This window comes from Bos mutus, chromosome 10, assembly GCF_027580195.1.
Source record: "Bos mutus isolate GX-2022 chromosome 10, NWIPB_WYAK_1.1, whole genome shotgun sequence".
Classification (NCBI taxonomy): Eukaryota; Metazoa; Chordata; class Mammalia; order Artiodactyla; family Bovidae; genus Bos; species Bos mutus.
This window is the reverse complement of record NC_091626.1, coordinates 93,279,805-93,297,436: the sequence shown is the minus strand read 5'-3', so window position 1 is coordinate 93,297,436 and position 17,632 is coordinate 93,279,805. Positions and strand designations below refer to the sequence as shown.

General features: G+C 35.7%; 1 protein-coding gene and 1 non-coding gene across 2 annotated transcripts in view; both read right to left on the bottom strand.

Moving 5' to 3' along the window:
* Positions 1-17,632, bottom strand: part of GTF2A1 (general transcription factor IIA subunit 1) — a 38,045-nt gene that overhangs the window by 18,564 nt on the left and 1,849 nt on the right. The window contains exons 2-5 of the mRNA XM_005894264.2: positions 14,974-15,075; positions 7,795-7,999; positions 5,575-5,639; positions 656-731 (exon numbers count right to left, since the gene is read on the bottom strand). Coding sequence (XP_005894326.1) covers positions 656-731; positions 5,575-5,639; positions 7,795-7,999; positions 14,974-15,075 — 448 coding nt within the window. The remainder of the gene's footprint in view (positions 1-655; positions 732-5,574; positions 5,640-7,794; positions 8,000-14,973; positions 15,076-17,632) is intronic.
* On the bottom strand, positions 6,485-6,628 carry LOC138989630 (small nucleolar RNA SNORA79). The gene has a single exon (XR_011465887.1). It is a non-coding gene; the product is annotated as a small nucleolar RNA SNORA79 (small nucleolar RNA).

Genomic DNA, 17,632 nt, shown 5'->3' with positions numbered 1-17,632 from the left:
AATTAGTTCAAACAAATTAAGCTTAATTTGGCAGGTTTTAAATTTAAGTAAAACTTTAATTATTTCACAGGTTAAATGCATTTAGAAAAAAAGACCAAGTGAAATAAGCATTCTAGATAATCATACTTTATTTCAAGAAATAGTATTTCATTCATAGATCAAAAGTTCAAGTGCAATTCTCATCTTCTTTACTGCATCCTCAGCAGTGTCTATGGTTTAATAAGCTATAGTCCTCAAATCATCTTATTTTAATAACGTAAGCCAAATGGCAAAAGAAATATTACTATTTTCTGTGTTTCAAGGAAGACAAAACTAAGGCTGCTGCTGCTAAGTCGCTTCTGTCGTGTCCGACTCTGTGCGACCCCATAGACAGAAGCCCACCAGGCTCCCCTGTCCCTGGGATTCTCCAGGCAAGAACACTGGAGTGGGTTGCCATTTCCTTCTCCAATGCATGAAAGTGAAAAGTCAAAGTGAAGTCGCTCAGTCATGTCTGACTCTTAGCGACCTCATGGACTGCAGCCTACCAGGCTCCTCCGTCCATGGGATTTTCCAGGCAAGAGTACTGGAGTGGGGTACCACTGCCTTCTCCGAAACTAAGGCTAGATGGTACCATATTCTGAGTTAAGTAAGTAACAGTTCAGTTATTTCTATTTACCTGAATTTGTTAATATCTGTTGAACAGGAGTCACACCAGCAGGGAGTGCCAAGGTTGCAGCTGTAGCAGCAGCACTCTGAAAAGAAAACAATCAAACTATGTATGTGCTTAACAGCACCTCAGTTTACCTCTGGCATATATTAATCGTATTTGAAGTTTCATTTAGAATATACTAAAATGAAAAGTTCTGGCAGTAAGACTACCTCCCAATTAATAAAATGGTACAAAAAAGACCAATGAGCTAAATATCTTACCTAATTATTTCAAGCAATTATGCAGAATAATGTAATTAAGAGGTTCTCCGCTCCTAGAGAACGTACGCTAAGGAACTCTAACCCACACTAATAATGCTGTACGATAAATAAAATATCCATTCCATTATTTCTTTCTTATTCTATTTGCTTACCCCCAATTCCTTATTGTCAACTAATATACTAGTGGCAAAAGTATATCTTCATTTCAGAGATCCTAATATTCTTAATTTATACCGTAAGTAACAAGTCTGTAAAGAAAATCTTTTATCAAAAGATTGCAATTCTTAGCTGGCATCTCTAAGAATTGCAATCTTCTGATAAAAGATTTTCTTTATAGAGAGCTGTTAACTATGGTATAAATTAAGAATACTAAGATTTCTGAAATGACAATACACTTATGGCATAAGGTGACAACACTGGCATTATCAAGGTTAAACATATATTACTAACAGTTTTAGTAATATAAAAAATGCCTTAAAAATCTTGAGTCACAAAAATTAATTTCTGCATTTTAAAATGGAGTTATATTTTCTGACTTTAAGCTACAAAAATATACATGGAATTACATACTCTGTTTTTAAATCCAAGATAAATTCTTGATTTACTACTTCAACAGATTTCTCCCCTTTCCTCCAAAAGAATTATACGTTTTTACTGTTTTTCCTTTTTGTTAAAAAAAAAAAAAAAGAAAAATCCTGAGCTGTAAGTATTTCCACGTAAACACATGCATGCTGTCACTACAGTCATGTCCAACTCTTTGCAACTCTGTAACCCGCCAGGCTCCTCTGTCCATGGGGATTCTCCAGGCAAGAATATTGGGAGGGGTTGCCATGCCCTCTTCCAGGGGATCTTCCAGACCCAAAGAGCAAACCCTCGTTTAATTCTCCTGCACTAGTCGGCAGGTCCTTTACCACTAGTGAAACCTGGGAAGCCCATTTTTCCATGTATCTCACTATACTGTAACTATAAAACTACAGAAGAGTTGTTTCCCCCCCTCCTCTCCTTCAACCTTTTTTGGGGCTTCTGGTGGCTCAGCAGTAAAGAATCCGCCTGCAATGCATGAGCCACAGGAGATAGAGGTTCGATCACTGAGTTGGGAAGATCCCCTGCTGGCGGGCATGGAAATCCACCCCAGTATTTTTGCCTGGAGAATCCCACGGATAAAGGAGCCCGGTGGGCTACATACAGTCCATGAGGTCACAAAGAGTTGGACATGACCAAAGCAACTTAGCATGAAGCACGCTTCAACCTTCTTCAAGGTACCAGGCTCGTATATACAATCTAACGAACACATTTTTATAAACACTTTTATGTGAGTACTCACCACCCTCCACTCCCTCCAGGGGCCAGTGCAGGGACAATACAGGTTAGGGAATCAAGGGAGAATTCCTTTAGAATTTTCACAGCCCACAAATCTGCCTGCATTGCAGGAGACTAGAGTTTGGGAAGATCCCCTGGGGAAGGGATTCACCACCCACTCCAGTACTCTTGCCTGGAGAATCCCATGGACAGACAAAGCCTGGTGGGCTACAGTCCATGGGGTTGCAAAGAGTCAGACAGGACTGAGTGACTAACACTTTAATTTGAAAACACTTCAAGAAATAAACATTAACTGCTTTGGAGATGCTAATCTTCGAGAAGCCAACAAATCTTGGAAAATTATACTGAAGTAGTTTAATGATGTAACTATCAAGTTAGGCTCTAGAAACAGCCCTCCAAGAAAACATGCTTGTTGCCATTTGACAGCCCTAAGTAATCTTTATATCTCAAGCCTGAAATTCCCATTATATCCTCCTAATTCAGCTACAGCTTGCCAGGTTCTCTTTATAAAATGCCGCATTCTGCATTTCATTTTATTAAATAAATGAAAGATTTAAATAAATCTTGTCCATATAAGCAAATGAAAGGTAATCTAAATTTAAGGAATATACTAAAAACCACTCAGTATTGAGAAATATTATTTAGGAATGTTAAGTGCCTGTAATTCACAACTTAAGATTAATAGATCTCACTCTACTAGCAAACTGACCTACCATTTTCCTTATAGCACACATGACACAATACCACCTGCATACCTCTGCACATTCAAGTTGCTATAAATATCTCTTGTGATGTATCATACACATGGGCTTCTTAGGTGGCTCAGCGCTAAAGAATCTGCCTGCCAGTGCAGGAGACACAAGAGATGTGGGTTCAATTTCTGGGTTGAGAAGATCCCCAGGAGCAGGAAAATGGCTACCCACTCCAGTGTTTTTATGCCTGGAGAATTCATTCCATGGACAGAGGAGCCTGGTAGGCTATATAGCCCATGGGGTCACAAAGAGTCAGACATGACTGAGCAACTGAGTATACACACATACATCATACACAAACCATCTTTTTAATGTCTGCTGAAAGTTCGTTCCTGGATCTTGTGAAAAGGCCATAACATGAATAATGCATTTCAGCAATAATTTCATAAAGAGAACCTGCAAAACTAGTTTGATATAAGGTCCTGTTTTATAAGTTCCCTGAAACAGCCTTCTACCAAATACATTATCAGTATTTCATATCTTATGAAATTATGTAACTCTTCAATATGTTCATTTCCAATGCACAAAGAGCTGTTAGATTTTTTTTTTAATCAAACTTTTTAATGGCTATCTCTGAATCAGGAATAGTAATGCAAACATATAAAAATCCAAAAAACTTTTATTTGCAAGAGCCTATACTGATTGCATTTTAGAACATGAGAAACACATGGAACAAACACTAACTGAAAACAAGTAAAATGCTGAAATATATATAAATGCTAACACATTTTATTGATTGAAGTCTGACCTATGATCTGTTTAAATACATATGTTCTTTAGAATCAAGGAGACACAACTAATCAGAGATGGGTCATTAATTTTGCCAGTCCTTTTAAAGACAATTTTAATTCAAAATTCTTTCCCACAACACTAAAAATTCTTCAAAATTAGATGGGCCTACTACAAGTGATTCTGCCAAACTTTCTGTTTTATAGTTATACAAGTTATTCCCTAGGAAACAGCCTCAATAGTACCAACCATAATATGGATCGTACTGTAAAACTTTTTTGTTGAGAACTTTTTAATTTTATTTTTGGCTGCACTGGCTCTTCACCGCTGCATGCAGGCTTTCTCTAGTTGCTGAGTGGGGACTATTCTCTAGTTGCAGTGTGCAGGCTTCTCACTGCAGTGGCTTCTCCTGCTGCAAAACACAGGCTCTAGGGTGTGTGGGCTTCAGTAGTTGTGGCTCACAGGCTCTAGAGCACAAGGCTAACTAACTGCCCAGTGGCGTGTGGAAATCCTGGACAAGGGATCAAACCTGTGTGCCCTGTACTGGCAGGCAAATTCCCAACCATCGGACCACCAGGAAAATCTGAGGTTTATTTTTAAGGGTGGAGGTTAAAAAGAAAATTTTGGTGCCTGGAACTTGAAAGGAAATTTTTTTAAAAATAACAAAACTATGTGTTAGAATCAACAGCAGTGGACTTTTGTGATTTTCACCCAAAATAACTGACTCTGGCAACCTGAACTAGAAGTACAAATAGAGATTCTCAATTTTTTGTGAATTAAAAATTCCAATTTCTGTCATACAGAAGTGGAAAATTCTGTAAAATTATACATATGTTAAGGCTGGTATATAGCAACAGATAGAAGTTATTTGTCTGGTATGTTAAGCGCTGCTCCCTATATGTCTTATAAAACACAATTTTCAGGTTCACTGCTCATCATTCACAAAATCATAGAAACTGACTTTTTTTTAATTGCTTCTTCATTAAAAAAAAAAAAAACTTGGATCAGAAAAGAAAATATCATAGATAGCACTAAACTAAGAGATGTTATTTAAAATAACAATTCTTACCTAATAAAAAGATTTGGTTGAATTTAAGAATGGAGTGCCAGAGCTGAGATACCACTAACAGTCTGTGTATTTTAAACAAAAGAAAAGCCATCTATAAGAAAGTACTGGAACAACTATGGTAATTCAACTTTATTTTAATGTTTCGGTTTTATAGTTATACTGTATTATATCTGACGGGATACACTTTATGTGCTGAGTGAAATGTGAAAATTTGAGGACTTATGAAGTTCAGTGGCTATCCCTTAGAAATATCAAGTCTACATATAATAAACTCAATCGGTTAAAACGCATTTTATATATTGTATAGCAATTTATATACTGTAATAAAACTTACTAGGCGATGCTATGGTTAAATCAGAGCAGAATTTGTAAATGTCTGATCTTAAAGATACTAGGTATCTTTATTCAAACAGTTTATTTTCATTTAAAAAAATTTATAATTCTTAGCATTCCTAACCTGTTTCAGTTAATAGATCTTCTGAAACATAACTATACTTGGCATAATGTTTGGTAGGTCCCCTAAACCTATTTTCAAAAAATAGTTCCCATGAAGCATCATCCTTTTGGTATTTTCAACAGAAAATTATGTAATTTTATGAACCTTAATTGTCTTAAGTATCAAGCTAAACTTTAGATTTGCTGTTAAATCTAATACTTAGGAAACCAAGCAAAACAGGTATTTTTCTCAAGTCTTGATTAAAACTTTAAGATGTTAATACACAACATACTCAAGCATAATCACAACCTGGACTAGAATAAATAGAGCCAAGCAAAGAACTGTGTTCTGAGTCTTACCATGTTTGATGCATTCATATGTTGTATCAGCTTAGAATCAGGAACAATAACTTGTGGTGCTGCAGCTATAAAAAACATAAGCACACATAAAGACAATGGATGATGAGGCTATTTCATAAGAAGGCTATACCATACTGAAATTTTTTTTCATGCTGTCCAAATATTTGCTATCTCAGAATGTTATAAACTTCTATGGTAAATAACAGCCATGATATACCCTCCTTCTACTGTAAACCACAGTTTAAAATATTTGAGTTAACAAACACCTACAAATACAAAGGACCTTGGAAACACAAAGCAATGAGATACCTAACACCTAAAACTTTTTTAAAAAATGCACAGAAATATATTATTTGTTTATTTTTGGCTATGCTGGGTCTTCATTGCTATGCCGACTTTTCTCCAGTTGTGGTAAGCAGAGGTTGCTCTCTAGCTGCAGTACACAGGCTCTCATTGTGGTGGCTTTTCCTGTTGGGGAGCATGGGCTCTAGGGGGTATGGGCCTAAGTAGCTGCGGCTCCCAGGCTCTAGAGCAGAGGCTCAACAGTCATGGCGCTCGGGCTTCAGTGCTCTGCCACACGTGGTGGATCTTTCCAGATCAGGGATTGAACCCGTGGCTCCCGCATTGGCAGGTGGATTCTTTACCACTGAGCCACCAAGGAAGCCCTCTGTATATTCTTAAATTGGAAAATTTAATACTGTCTTGCCAACTCAGCACTGACCATATTATTAATATATTACTGCTGAATGTGTTATTAACTCATTCAGAGTGAACTCAAAAAGTTATAATTTAGCATTTAAAAATCTTTTTCTCCCAATCTGACAGTTTCCAGAATCTTATTTTCTTCAGCTTAAAAAAAAAAACACAACCCATAAATAATGGCAATACTTATGCTGATATAAAAGGAATTAGGTGTTTGATTCCGCAAATTTCAGAGAATAAACAGATAATTCCATTATCCTAATATCCTCTGAGTGAAGAAAATCAAATTTTAATTTATGATGACCTAAAATCCTAGTGCCAGATCTGAAGGCAATAGGAGGAACAGTCATCAAAAAAAATTAAAAGGACAAAGTTACTTAGTATAAGGTATAGAATAAAATCAAATATTGTCATATTTGATACAAACAGTAAAACAAACATTTCTAATATGCATCAATATCAATTTTCAGTCTCATATAAACTCTCAGGTGAGGCAAGTGAGTAAACAGTTACCTTAAATTGAAGCTTTCATCTTACCTTCATTCTCCTCTCTGATTTACATAATTGAATGCCCAGAAGTTTTACAACTGAACTGTTTGTCAAGACAGAAAATACTCCATGTAGAGGATAAAGCTTCTAAGACTTTTCACGGCCCAGGTTTTCCTCACTTGTGATTTTTAAGAGCTATTTCACAAAGCCTTTAAGAGGCTTCAATGAAACAAAATCTTTAAAATGACTTGCACAGTACAAAAACACTATGGACACAGTCTATGCTGCTAAGTCGCTTCAGTCATGTCTGACTCTGTGCTACCCCATAGACGGAAGCCCACCAGGCTCCCCCATCCCTGGGATTCTCCAGGCAAGAACACCGGAGTGGGCTGCCATTTCCTTCTCCAATGCATGAAGGTGAAAAGTGAAAGGGAAGTCGCTCAGTCGTGTCCGACTCTTCGCAACCCCATGGACTGCAGCCTACCAGGCTCCTCCGTCCATGGGATTTTCCAGGCAAGAGTACTGGAGTGGGGTGCCATTGCCTTCTCCTATGTAAAATCATATAAGATATCATATATCCACTCTTTACTTAAAGGAAATCTAATCTAGTAAATTCTCATAAATGGGAATTTGAATTTCAGACTGCCAAAGTATAGTAACAAAAATCCTCCAGTGTTTATTAATAAAAACTAAGGTGAAATATCTTTGAAGGAACAAATCAGTTTCATAAAGATAATGATCCTACTATAATAATGAAACTCTTAATAAACAAACTTATAGATCTGACTTATTTTAGGAAATTCACCATTGCATAGCCTTCTCAAAGTATTAATATACTTACCTAAATATCATTTTAGGCTTCTGTTAGTGAATTACTCTTCATTATTACACAAATAGGACCCACATCGTATATACAGACACACACAGATCCAACCCCTCAGCCAACAGAAAGGAGACATGCAGAGTATTTCTCTTCTTTGAAAATGACAGCTTTCACCTCCAAGCTGTAGTAGGATTACCCAGTCTCACCTTGCTGTGAAGCAGGAATAAGGACCTGCTGGGCCTGCGCTTGCTGAGGCACTGTCTGCTGAGGCTGAGCTTGCTGATGGTGGTGATGGTGATGATGCTGCTGCTGCTGGGGTTGATGCTGCTGTTGAACTTGCAATAAAAGCTGCTGCTCTTCTGAATGAAATCCATCTACCGCTCTAGACTGCATTAGTTTATTCTCCCATAACTGAAGCAAAGAACATTAAAGATTTCTAAGTAAGAGGGAAGATCTGGACATGTGGATAAAACATACTTTATTCGTCTGTTTATAAAATTCTTCCATTTTCAAAACTGATAAAACCATAAAACCTGCAAATCTCTAATTCTGACCCAAGTGTATACAAATATGAAAACCAATTTCTAAAGCATCAAACCTCATTTTTGCTACTTATTTTGCTACTGAAGAATTTTTTCTATTATCTTCAACAAACTTTGTATAGTAATTCCTTATTTACCAGTTTCATATAAGTAATTTTTCGGCAATCAAAAATCATCCTTTTTAATATCAAATCATTATCTACTTTATGGAAATCTTTCTTTCCTTTTAAATAACATGTAAAACACAAATCCATCTTTCCTCGAACTATGAGAAACACTATTAAAGGCAGTTCTCAAGTTACAAAAATCCACTTTTCTATCTGTCCAATCCTATATAAGGGAAAAGAATTCTTAATGCACTTTCAAAGGTATTCTCAAACCTCCACACTTCTTGAAATTCCCTTCCCTCATTTCATTATGACAAGGATTGACAATCCTTTTTTGCTTAACCACTTCTATTTTCTCATCTAACCCATTTCTGTGATGAAGGAGAAAAAAAAAAGTGGGCAAAAAAGTAAGAAAATATTTACAACTATTTCATCCGTCTCCCAAATACATTTTCTCTCTACAAGGTTCAATGTTCAATCTATAGAGCACTTATAAAAAATTGCCCAAGAAAGTTGCAAACCTTCCTTAAACATACACATCAAATTTAATCCCATCATTTTGTATACAAGACTCTATGGAAACTTTGTTTTCTCCCCTAGGATCTGCTCTTCCGATACTGTCTAACTCATGTGAGGCTTCAAAATACAAAATAGGCTTAGACATTTAATAAAATATACTATACAGTGTAAGATACACTCTAAATGTATTATGCAGTAAGGCTATATAGTAAGCCTCCCAAACAAGTCTATCACCCAAACTGTCGACACTTTGCTCTGCTCTAACACAAAACCTTGCTTCTTGTAGGCCAAAATCAAGGTTGAAAAAAAGTACTATTAATTAATGTTTTAAGATACAAGTCTTTACCCTAATTTTCTAAATTTAAAGCTTCAGTTTTATCACCTCCAGTTGGTCTCCCCACTGTAATCCTGACCCCTTACTTCAATGAAGTTTCCATGATAAAGGCAAATATTAATGAATACACATTACGTGCTAAGTGCTATTTACCACTTCTCATCTAGCCTCTCAAGTCAATGATCTGTGAGTCAGAATCTACCCTGACACCCTATTATCACTGTTGATTTCCCTTCCAAAGCATTATTCCAATCTATCCCTACTATTATGGTCCCAGGTTCAAGTCCTTTCCTCCCATCAATATTACTGCAAAGTGTTAATGATAAGCTAACTGAGCTCCCTGCTTCAAATCATACATTCTACACATAATTACTGGGTATCTCTCATATGCTACACTGTTAGTGGCACTGAGAACAGAGTGAACAAATATGACAAAAATCCTTGTCCTTAGAGACTCAACATTTTAGTGCAAACTTGTCCTTCCAACTTATCCTCTATAAATCAGTGGTTCTAGACTAACAGCATCAATATCACCTGGGAACTTGTTAAGACAGACCAATTCTAAGCCCCCTCCCGCCCGCCCCCCCCCCCATCAAATCAGCAACTCTGAAGGTAGAGCCAGGAATCTGTTCAAACAACCTGTCCAGGTTATTATGTACACTAAATGAAGAGCTGCCGCTTTAAAGTATAAACCAATACTTTAAAAACTGCAGACTACAACCCATTAATGCATTTTCAATTGTTAATTTAGGGTGGGTTTTTTGGTAAATGCAAATTTTTCTTTTTAAATGTTAGAATGTACCACTATCAAGTGAGATTTTCTGAGGCAGAAGTCCAAAACTCTGCCTTTTAACTAGCACCCCAGAGAATCCTTCTCATTCTAAAGATGCAGCTCCTTCAAGCAGTTATTATGCTAACTTCTCCAACTACTATAACTTGCACTCTATTTTTCAAACTACCTGCAGTTCCCTGAATATAGCATACATATCTCATTTATTCAGCTAGCTTAGAAAATATAAAGAACTCTCTACTCATTTTCATAGTACTTTTTTCCCCCAACAGGCTATTATTTCTGGCAGTCCTTCTTTAGCAATCTTCACCAGGTCTCTGAAATTAGACATGGAGAAAATTCATTTTCTGTTCCCAAAATGATTTGGTTATGCATTTGAGGATCACGTTTACTAGACTAATACTGAGCTTAATGTGCACCTGATAAGTACTTTATGTGTACCAACTCATTTTTCACAAAAATTCTTTACAACAGACATTGTCATCATCTTCTTTTCACAGAAAAAGAAACTGAGGAACAAGAAGTTAGGTATCTTTTCCAAGATCACCAGCTAATAGTAAGCAAAACCACAGCACAATCCAGGCAATCTGACTCCAATCTTCCCAGACATGGAGTCAGGAACACTGGAACCTGAGAATAAATGTCCTTTAAATATAAAGTTTAAGTTTTGGACTCTGGGACCTTGCTTGCTTCATACAAGTCCAGCTCTGGTCCAAATTTCTAATCTTTAAACTGTGCTGCTGCTATCAGAGCAGGTCTAGTCACATCTTTGGTGCCTTCCTTATCTGGACACAAAAGGCTTACATTCAAGTCTCTACCACTAGCTAAACTAAACAATCAGCTATTTATTCCCTCTGAGTCTTATTTTTGATCTATAAAATGTGATCAGAGCTACTGCTTCCTGGAAGTACGCTGGGCTAGAAATTCTGAGGGATTCTCCTACTCTCACAAAAACATCTAGCTTCCGGACAAAACATAAAACAAATGTATTTTAGGGCTCTGTAGAAATGACGTTGGGAAACAGAGCTTTCCCCAAGGCCAAAAGACGTAGAACAGTAGATCCCTGTTCAACAAGTGTTTATATAGAACTAGAGAATATTTAGAATAGTGGTTCTCAGTCGGGGTGGTTGTGCCCCTTCTGCCTGGGGGACACCTGGCAATGCCTGGAAGTACTTTTGGTTGTTAGAACTAAGGGGTGCTACTGTCATCTAGTGGGCAGAGATCAGTTATGCTGCTAAATTCCAACAATAAATAGCCTTCTACAGCAAATAATTAACACGTCCAAAATGTCAGCAGTGCCAAGGATGAGAAAACAGATGTAGGGGAAGATTAACTACTTCAGATTTGTTTCCAACTGAGGAATTCTTCTCACTTTGTTCTGCTAAAAAGAGGGTCCATGTTCTCTCTCCCACAGTACTTGGATAGGGGTGGGTCTGACAGTTTAGAAATCAGGATAATTCTTTCACTTTCTTTGAAGAAGACTCCCACCTGTAGTCATTCACCAATCTAAAACACAATTTACATTCAAATATAGATTTAATGAAAATCAAGTGGTGATCATTTTGAAATGCATAGAAATCCTGAGTCACTATGTTGTAGACCTAGAACTAATAGTGTTGTAGGTCAACTACACTTCAACTAGAAAAGAAAGAAAAACACTACATTTCATGTGTCTTTTCTATCTCCTATAATTTATACATTAAAGGAGACCCATACTGTTAATAACCTCAAGAATCAGGTTGAATTTTTTAACGCAAGAGGTCCCTTCCTGTATTATCTAGCTAAACTTCAAATTACAGGCACTCTCATTACTCATCTTAATTTACAATCTAATACACCACTGTATCCTTCACAGCCGCATGGAAGTTTTTGATAAAAGTCTGTCAAATACCATAAAAGGGTGAGAAAGAGGACAGAGCTAATGACAAAGTCCTTTATAAACCACAGAATATGAAACACTTAGTTTTCATTAGCAAGAATATTCAAACCTATAAGGTCCAATACAGTAGCTACATGTGATGATTTAAAGTGAAATTAATTGTAATTAAATAAACTTCAGTTCTTCAGTTCCACTAACCATATTTCAAGTGCTTTAATAGTCACATGTGGCCAGTGATTACTATACTGGAGAGCAAAAATTATAGAACATTTGCATCATCACAGAAAGTTCTACTGGGTAATGCTGGCTGTCAAAACTGTAAAAACTAGGGCACATTCTGTAAATTCTAATGAGATCCGGAAGAAATCTAGTGCAGAGAATTAAAATAATGCAAACTCATTTCAGTCTAACAGTTTTATATTTAAGTTCAGCTACAACCCAGAATAGAAGAGTATGTCCCATTTAAAAAGCAACAAAAACATTAAAATACTTTTTTCAGTTAGATTCTGAAGCAACATTTGTTATTAAGTTGTTTAATTAAATATTTACTGAATGCCAATCACATACACCAAGCATTGTGGTAGAGGCTGGGAATTCAAAATTAAATAAGGCAATTTTTGTCATATAAAGCTAAGCATTGAACAAAAAATCAGTGCATAACCTATAGAGCATAGATATATATATTACTTTTACAATATACGTACATATATCTGCAAGTATGTGTGCATATATACGTAAAATCCTATGTACTAAAAATGTAGGTGGAACTATTTGGTCTCAAAGACAGTTCATTCTGTTTGAAGACAACACCTTGATTCTAACTGGGACCAGGAGCAAAATATCAATCTCAGACTGAAAAGCTAGAGCAGATAATAACTTGGATTGACCAGTAGTTTGACCAAGGGTAAATTAAAGCTTTGGGACTAATTTTCTACACCTAAAAATGCTGTATCTTTTACATAAGGCCACAGAACTACAACAATCATCTTAAGGGTTATAACATAATTTGTAAAATATTCATTCCAAAAAACACTAAGGAATCAAAATAAGTTTATACTCTTATTCATATCCCTGAGATACATTATGTGTTTGAGCAATTTCCATTGCTATTTTTCCAACTCATATCTCAGAGTTGGCATTCCTTCATTTTATTTTTAGATACCTACTCTTCACTTGCAGTAACCATCATATTTCTCCTAAGGTAAATAAATGTTTCCTCGTCTCATTCAAACCTGTATTTTCCCTTCCTCACATGGGCAGACTCTTAATGAAAACCCTACAGAAGCTGCCTACAGATGCTGCAATATTCTAAGATATATTTCATCACCACAATACAAGTGAGATTTGCTTTATTTAAATTTATAAGTTGCTAAATTGCAGCCTCCACACCTCTGTTGAACGGATAAATAAGACCACAACAAGTGCTACATAGCATTCACTAACTGTGATTTCTTATTTATACAGAGCTCTAAAGGAGCTCAATTTCCAGCCTCTAAACCAGCAGTTTTAAAACTTTTTGGTCTCAGGCTCCTTTATCATTTTCACAAATTAATGAGGACCTCAATGAGCTTTAAAAATAAAAAATTATTTATTTACTCAGCTGCACTGGGTCTTAGTTGCTGCACATGAGATATTCCATCCTTGTTGTGCAATGTGCACTCTTTAGTTGCTGCACGTGAACACTCTGCTGCCCAATGTGGGACCTAATTCCCTAACCAGGGATCAAACCCCGGCCCCTTGCATTGAAAGCATGGAGTCTTAGCCACTGGACCACCAAGCAAGTCCCTCAATGAGCTTTTACAAAATTTTAAATAAGATTGAAAAAAAAACTTTTACTTATTTAAAAGTAACATGTATCCATTATATGTTAACATAAATACTTTCAATGAAAATAACCATGTCTTCCAAATAAAATTTAGTGAGAAATGGCTTAAAGGAAAATAGTTGGGTTCTCTCATCTGCTTCTGCATTCACTTTGTTTTCATCGACGTATATTAAGAAAATCTGTCTTCCCACAGCTAAGTAGCTGGGAAAGGAAGTATTTTAAGTAATGGTTTCTTAAAGGTTAGCTGCAATGTACTATGTGAAACCACATACTAATTAACTTTTCATATTCTTAGATTAAAATCCATTCATTTATCTTTAACTTTGAAAGGATTTTGCAACATCATGCATTGGTCATTTGGAAAATGCGAGTTCAGTGTAGTATGCAGATAGGCTGATGTTAACACATCTCACTACAGAATATCAAACAACTGAATATCTTAATATCAACAATGATCTTATCTCAACTGTAAAAGTAAGCATATTTTTAACAGTCAGTGCATCAAAATATGAAGCATGCATAATGCACTTCTGCTGCATATGGAGCAGTTATCTCAAGCAATAGCACTTGTTCATTTGAGTTTCAAGTTTAACTGGTCACTTTTTTCATGTAATACAACTTTTACTGGAAATGTGAGAGACATACTATGATTATTCAGACTTGGGCATTGCTCTACCTCACTGACCCCTTGGAAGAGCCTGTGGGAAAGTCCATGGACCATATTTTGAGAACCTCGGTTCTGAGCAGTAAGGTAAAAATACTCCTTGATTTCATGACTCATTAGATCAATAAGAAAACACAAACATAAAATAAAAATATCTATATTTTTCTGCTTAAATCCACATACATCTGAGAGACAGAAAAGGCGCTCCCAAACTAGGATATATGATAAACCAAATACTTGGCCCACACGGAAAATCTGACTCCAGAATGTGAAATTTATCAAGCACTTGCTCAATCTCTACAGCATACACATTTTAGAATATCCATACATTGAGACAACAAAAAAAAAGGAGAGGAAAAAAAAACTTACAGGAATATAAATATGAAGTTATTAGATCATAAATGAAACTGCCCACTAATAATAGCTAATACTACTGCCAGGCACTGTGCTAAACACTTCAGATAGTTATTACATTAAATCCTCAAAACAAACCTAAAAGGTCAGTACTATGAACTCCCATCTGATATATACAGAAACTGAAATATAAGTGGTTTGCCTAAGGTCAGAGGAAGAATGTATGGTAGAAATGGAATTCAAAACGAGCATCCTTCACATAACTACACCGCCTCCTGCAACAAAGTCAAATGGCCATCATATGAAAAAATAATGGGAGTATCGTTTTTGAATGAAGAGTGTTAAAAAGGCAAAAAAAGAGGCAAACTCACAGTTTTTAGTTCCATCAGAACTTGTTCATCGACTCCATCATCCAAAAAGATGTCTCTCACATCATTAATAACATCTTCAATCACAGATCTATATAATTTAGGCTTTAAAGGGAAAATAAAAATTTAAGACTGTTGAAAAAGACTTTTTCACATATTAAAATAGGTAACATGTTTCATAAATTCAAAACAAATTAACACAATAGTCATTTTTCTAACTCTCTAAAACTTATTTTAGAAGATGTAACTTTAAAGGAATGGTCATTGTAAAAAGATCATTTGCCTTAGTTAAACTGAATGACTTGATGACTGCATATTGTAACAAAAGTTTTATGACTAATACAATTCATATTTAACAGAGAAGATCATTACACATAAAGAGCCCACACTATTTTCAGTTATAATTTCTATGTTGTTATAGTCAAAACAGTCAATGGGACCCAACAATATAGTATTACTGGTTGCTATGTCTGGTTCTTATTATTCCTTGCTTAGTTTAACCCGTTATATCTCCTAATCTCATCTCTCTCTTAAGACTTCGGAGAGTCTTATGTTCTGTGATCATTCGCCTGGCAGTAATTTGCAAGTTAATGAGTATTCAAATTTAAAATCACCTGATTTTGGCTTTTGTTACCCAGTCTGTACCTTTAAATTATACCATAAAGCCTTTCCTATAACCACAATAACAGGTCTCGGTCTCAGAGGAACAAGGCACAATGATCTCTTTTCCAGGATTTCTCTCCTACTACTGCCCAGAGAAGGAAATGGCAACCCACTCCAGCATTCTTGTCTGGGAAATCCCATGGACAGAGGAGCCTGGTGGGTTCATGGGGTCGCAAAGAGTCGGACATGACTGAGAGACTAAAACCAAGGAGCTGCCCCAGATGACGCTATGGAACAGAATAATGAGCAGCCTTGATACTTATTTTTTAAACTATTATTATCATAACTGTTATTATTGGCATTACTGGCCGGGGGTGGGGGCTTTTAGAAGGTTGCCAAAAAGTAAAATGAGAATAGATGTGAAAGCACTTCAAAAGTATATAAAGTATTTTTAAAAAACCAAAAAGTAAGAGAACAATTTGCCCAACCCATATCCTATTTTTAACATGTTGGACAAAAGGAAGTTTGCTGTCAGAGTGTAAAACCAGAACCACCTTGTTATAAATTCTATCCATTATCACACAAAGCTATTAACAGCCTTTTTGTTTTAATGCTTTGTCATTATTTGCACTTTATATGTTGCTTAAGGTAAAAGTTACTGCTACCCAATAAAACCAAAGGTTTGCTCTTATAAGCAAACCTCAAATACAAAAGTTTTATTAGCATCTCCATCAGCAATACTGTTATCACAGGGGAAACCTCTTTATGTGTCCTTGTCCAGCCAAAAATACAAGTTATGTTCCTCTATATAACTTACCTCAACCATTAAAATCCATTTGTTCCCTTTCAATGCAACAGAATAACAATGTATCTGAGTTCTCACCTTTGCTGTTCCACTTCTTTTTATTTTGCCACATCTGTCTCTGTGAACTAAAATTATTCAAGTGACTTCTGCCATCTCTACAATATCTCCTTAAAATGTCTCTCTGACTCTATAAACAAGGAAAGCCTGACTATGGATATTACTTTATCTATAGTGATTCAACTACTGAATTACAAAAATACATTTATAAAGTTTTTTTAACCAATGATTCAAGGCATTATAAAGATGCAGTGTAATTTTCAATTGGCAGTGTAAATCTCATATTGACAATATAAATTTATTTTTCAGCAAAATAATTGTAATGTTTCTGAAGTTAGTCATCCCTAAAAATATTCTGCTTGGATATCTGCACATTTATTGGTACAATGTGCTTTCTTCTGGCACTCCCTAGTTAATGAAACAATCCTGTTTTAATATTTTGTTTTTCTGCTTTAATTAACCCACAACCTGACCACTTAATGTGTTCGTATGCACTATAGTTAAAGGGAAATGTGTATTCATCATTAAGTACAGAATTTTAAATTGTTCAAGAGTTAAAAAGCACCCAAATTACTGTGATCTTTCAGAGTATGCGAGTACATAGGCAATATTTGAAAAAAGCAATTTCCAAATTATTTAAAATGCTAAACTTTACTTGAACCAGTTTTTGCTTTTTATGGAATACACAGTAATTGAGGTTTGTCCTGGTTTTCAAACACCAGATATTCCAAACTCGTAAATTAAAGGGCCATTAGTGTCATTAAGTAACAAAGAATTTCTTTCAAAAGTGTTAGTTCCTAGTACAATACTGGAAAATAAACTGGATTAATTTCTACACTGGATACCATATGAACATCCAATGCAGCAAGAAGTCTACTTAGAACTTTTTTAATACCCAGTTTGCACTAAGCCTCTTCACATTACTCACAATTCCCCTAACAATTAATATACTGTAGACACAAGACCCTACGTCGAAGGTTTAGGCACTTCTCTATTTCTTTGCAAAGCTGTGTGTCTCAAACATTTATTATAGGAAAACATGATGAAATATTATAAGCTGTATTTCTAACATGTCCTGAATGCTCGGTGAAAAAAATACTACCAAATCAAACCCTCTACAGCTAGCAGTTAGGGTTATAAAGCTTTTTAAAAAAATGACAATAATGCATGTACCTTCTTAAATACAGAAACGACTAG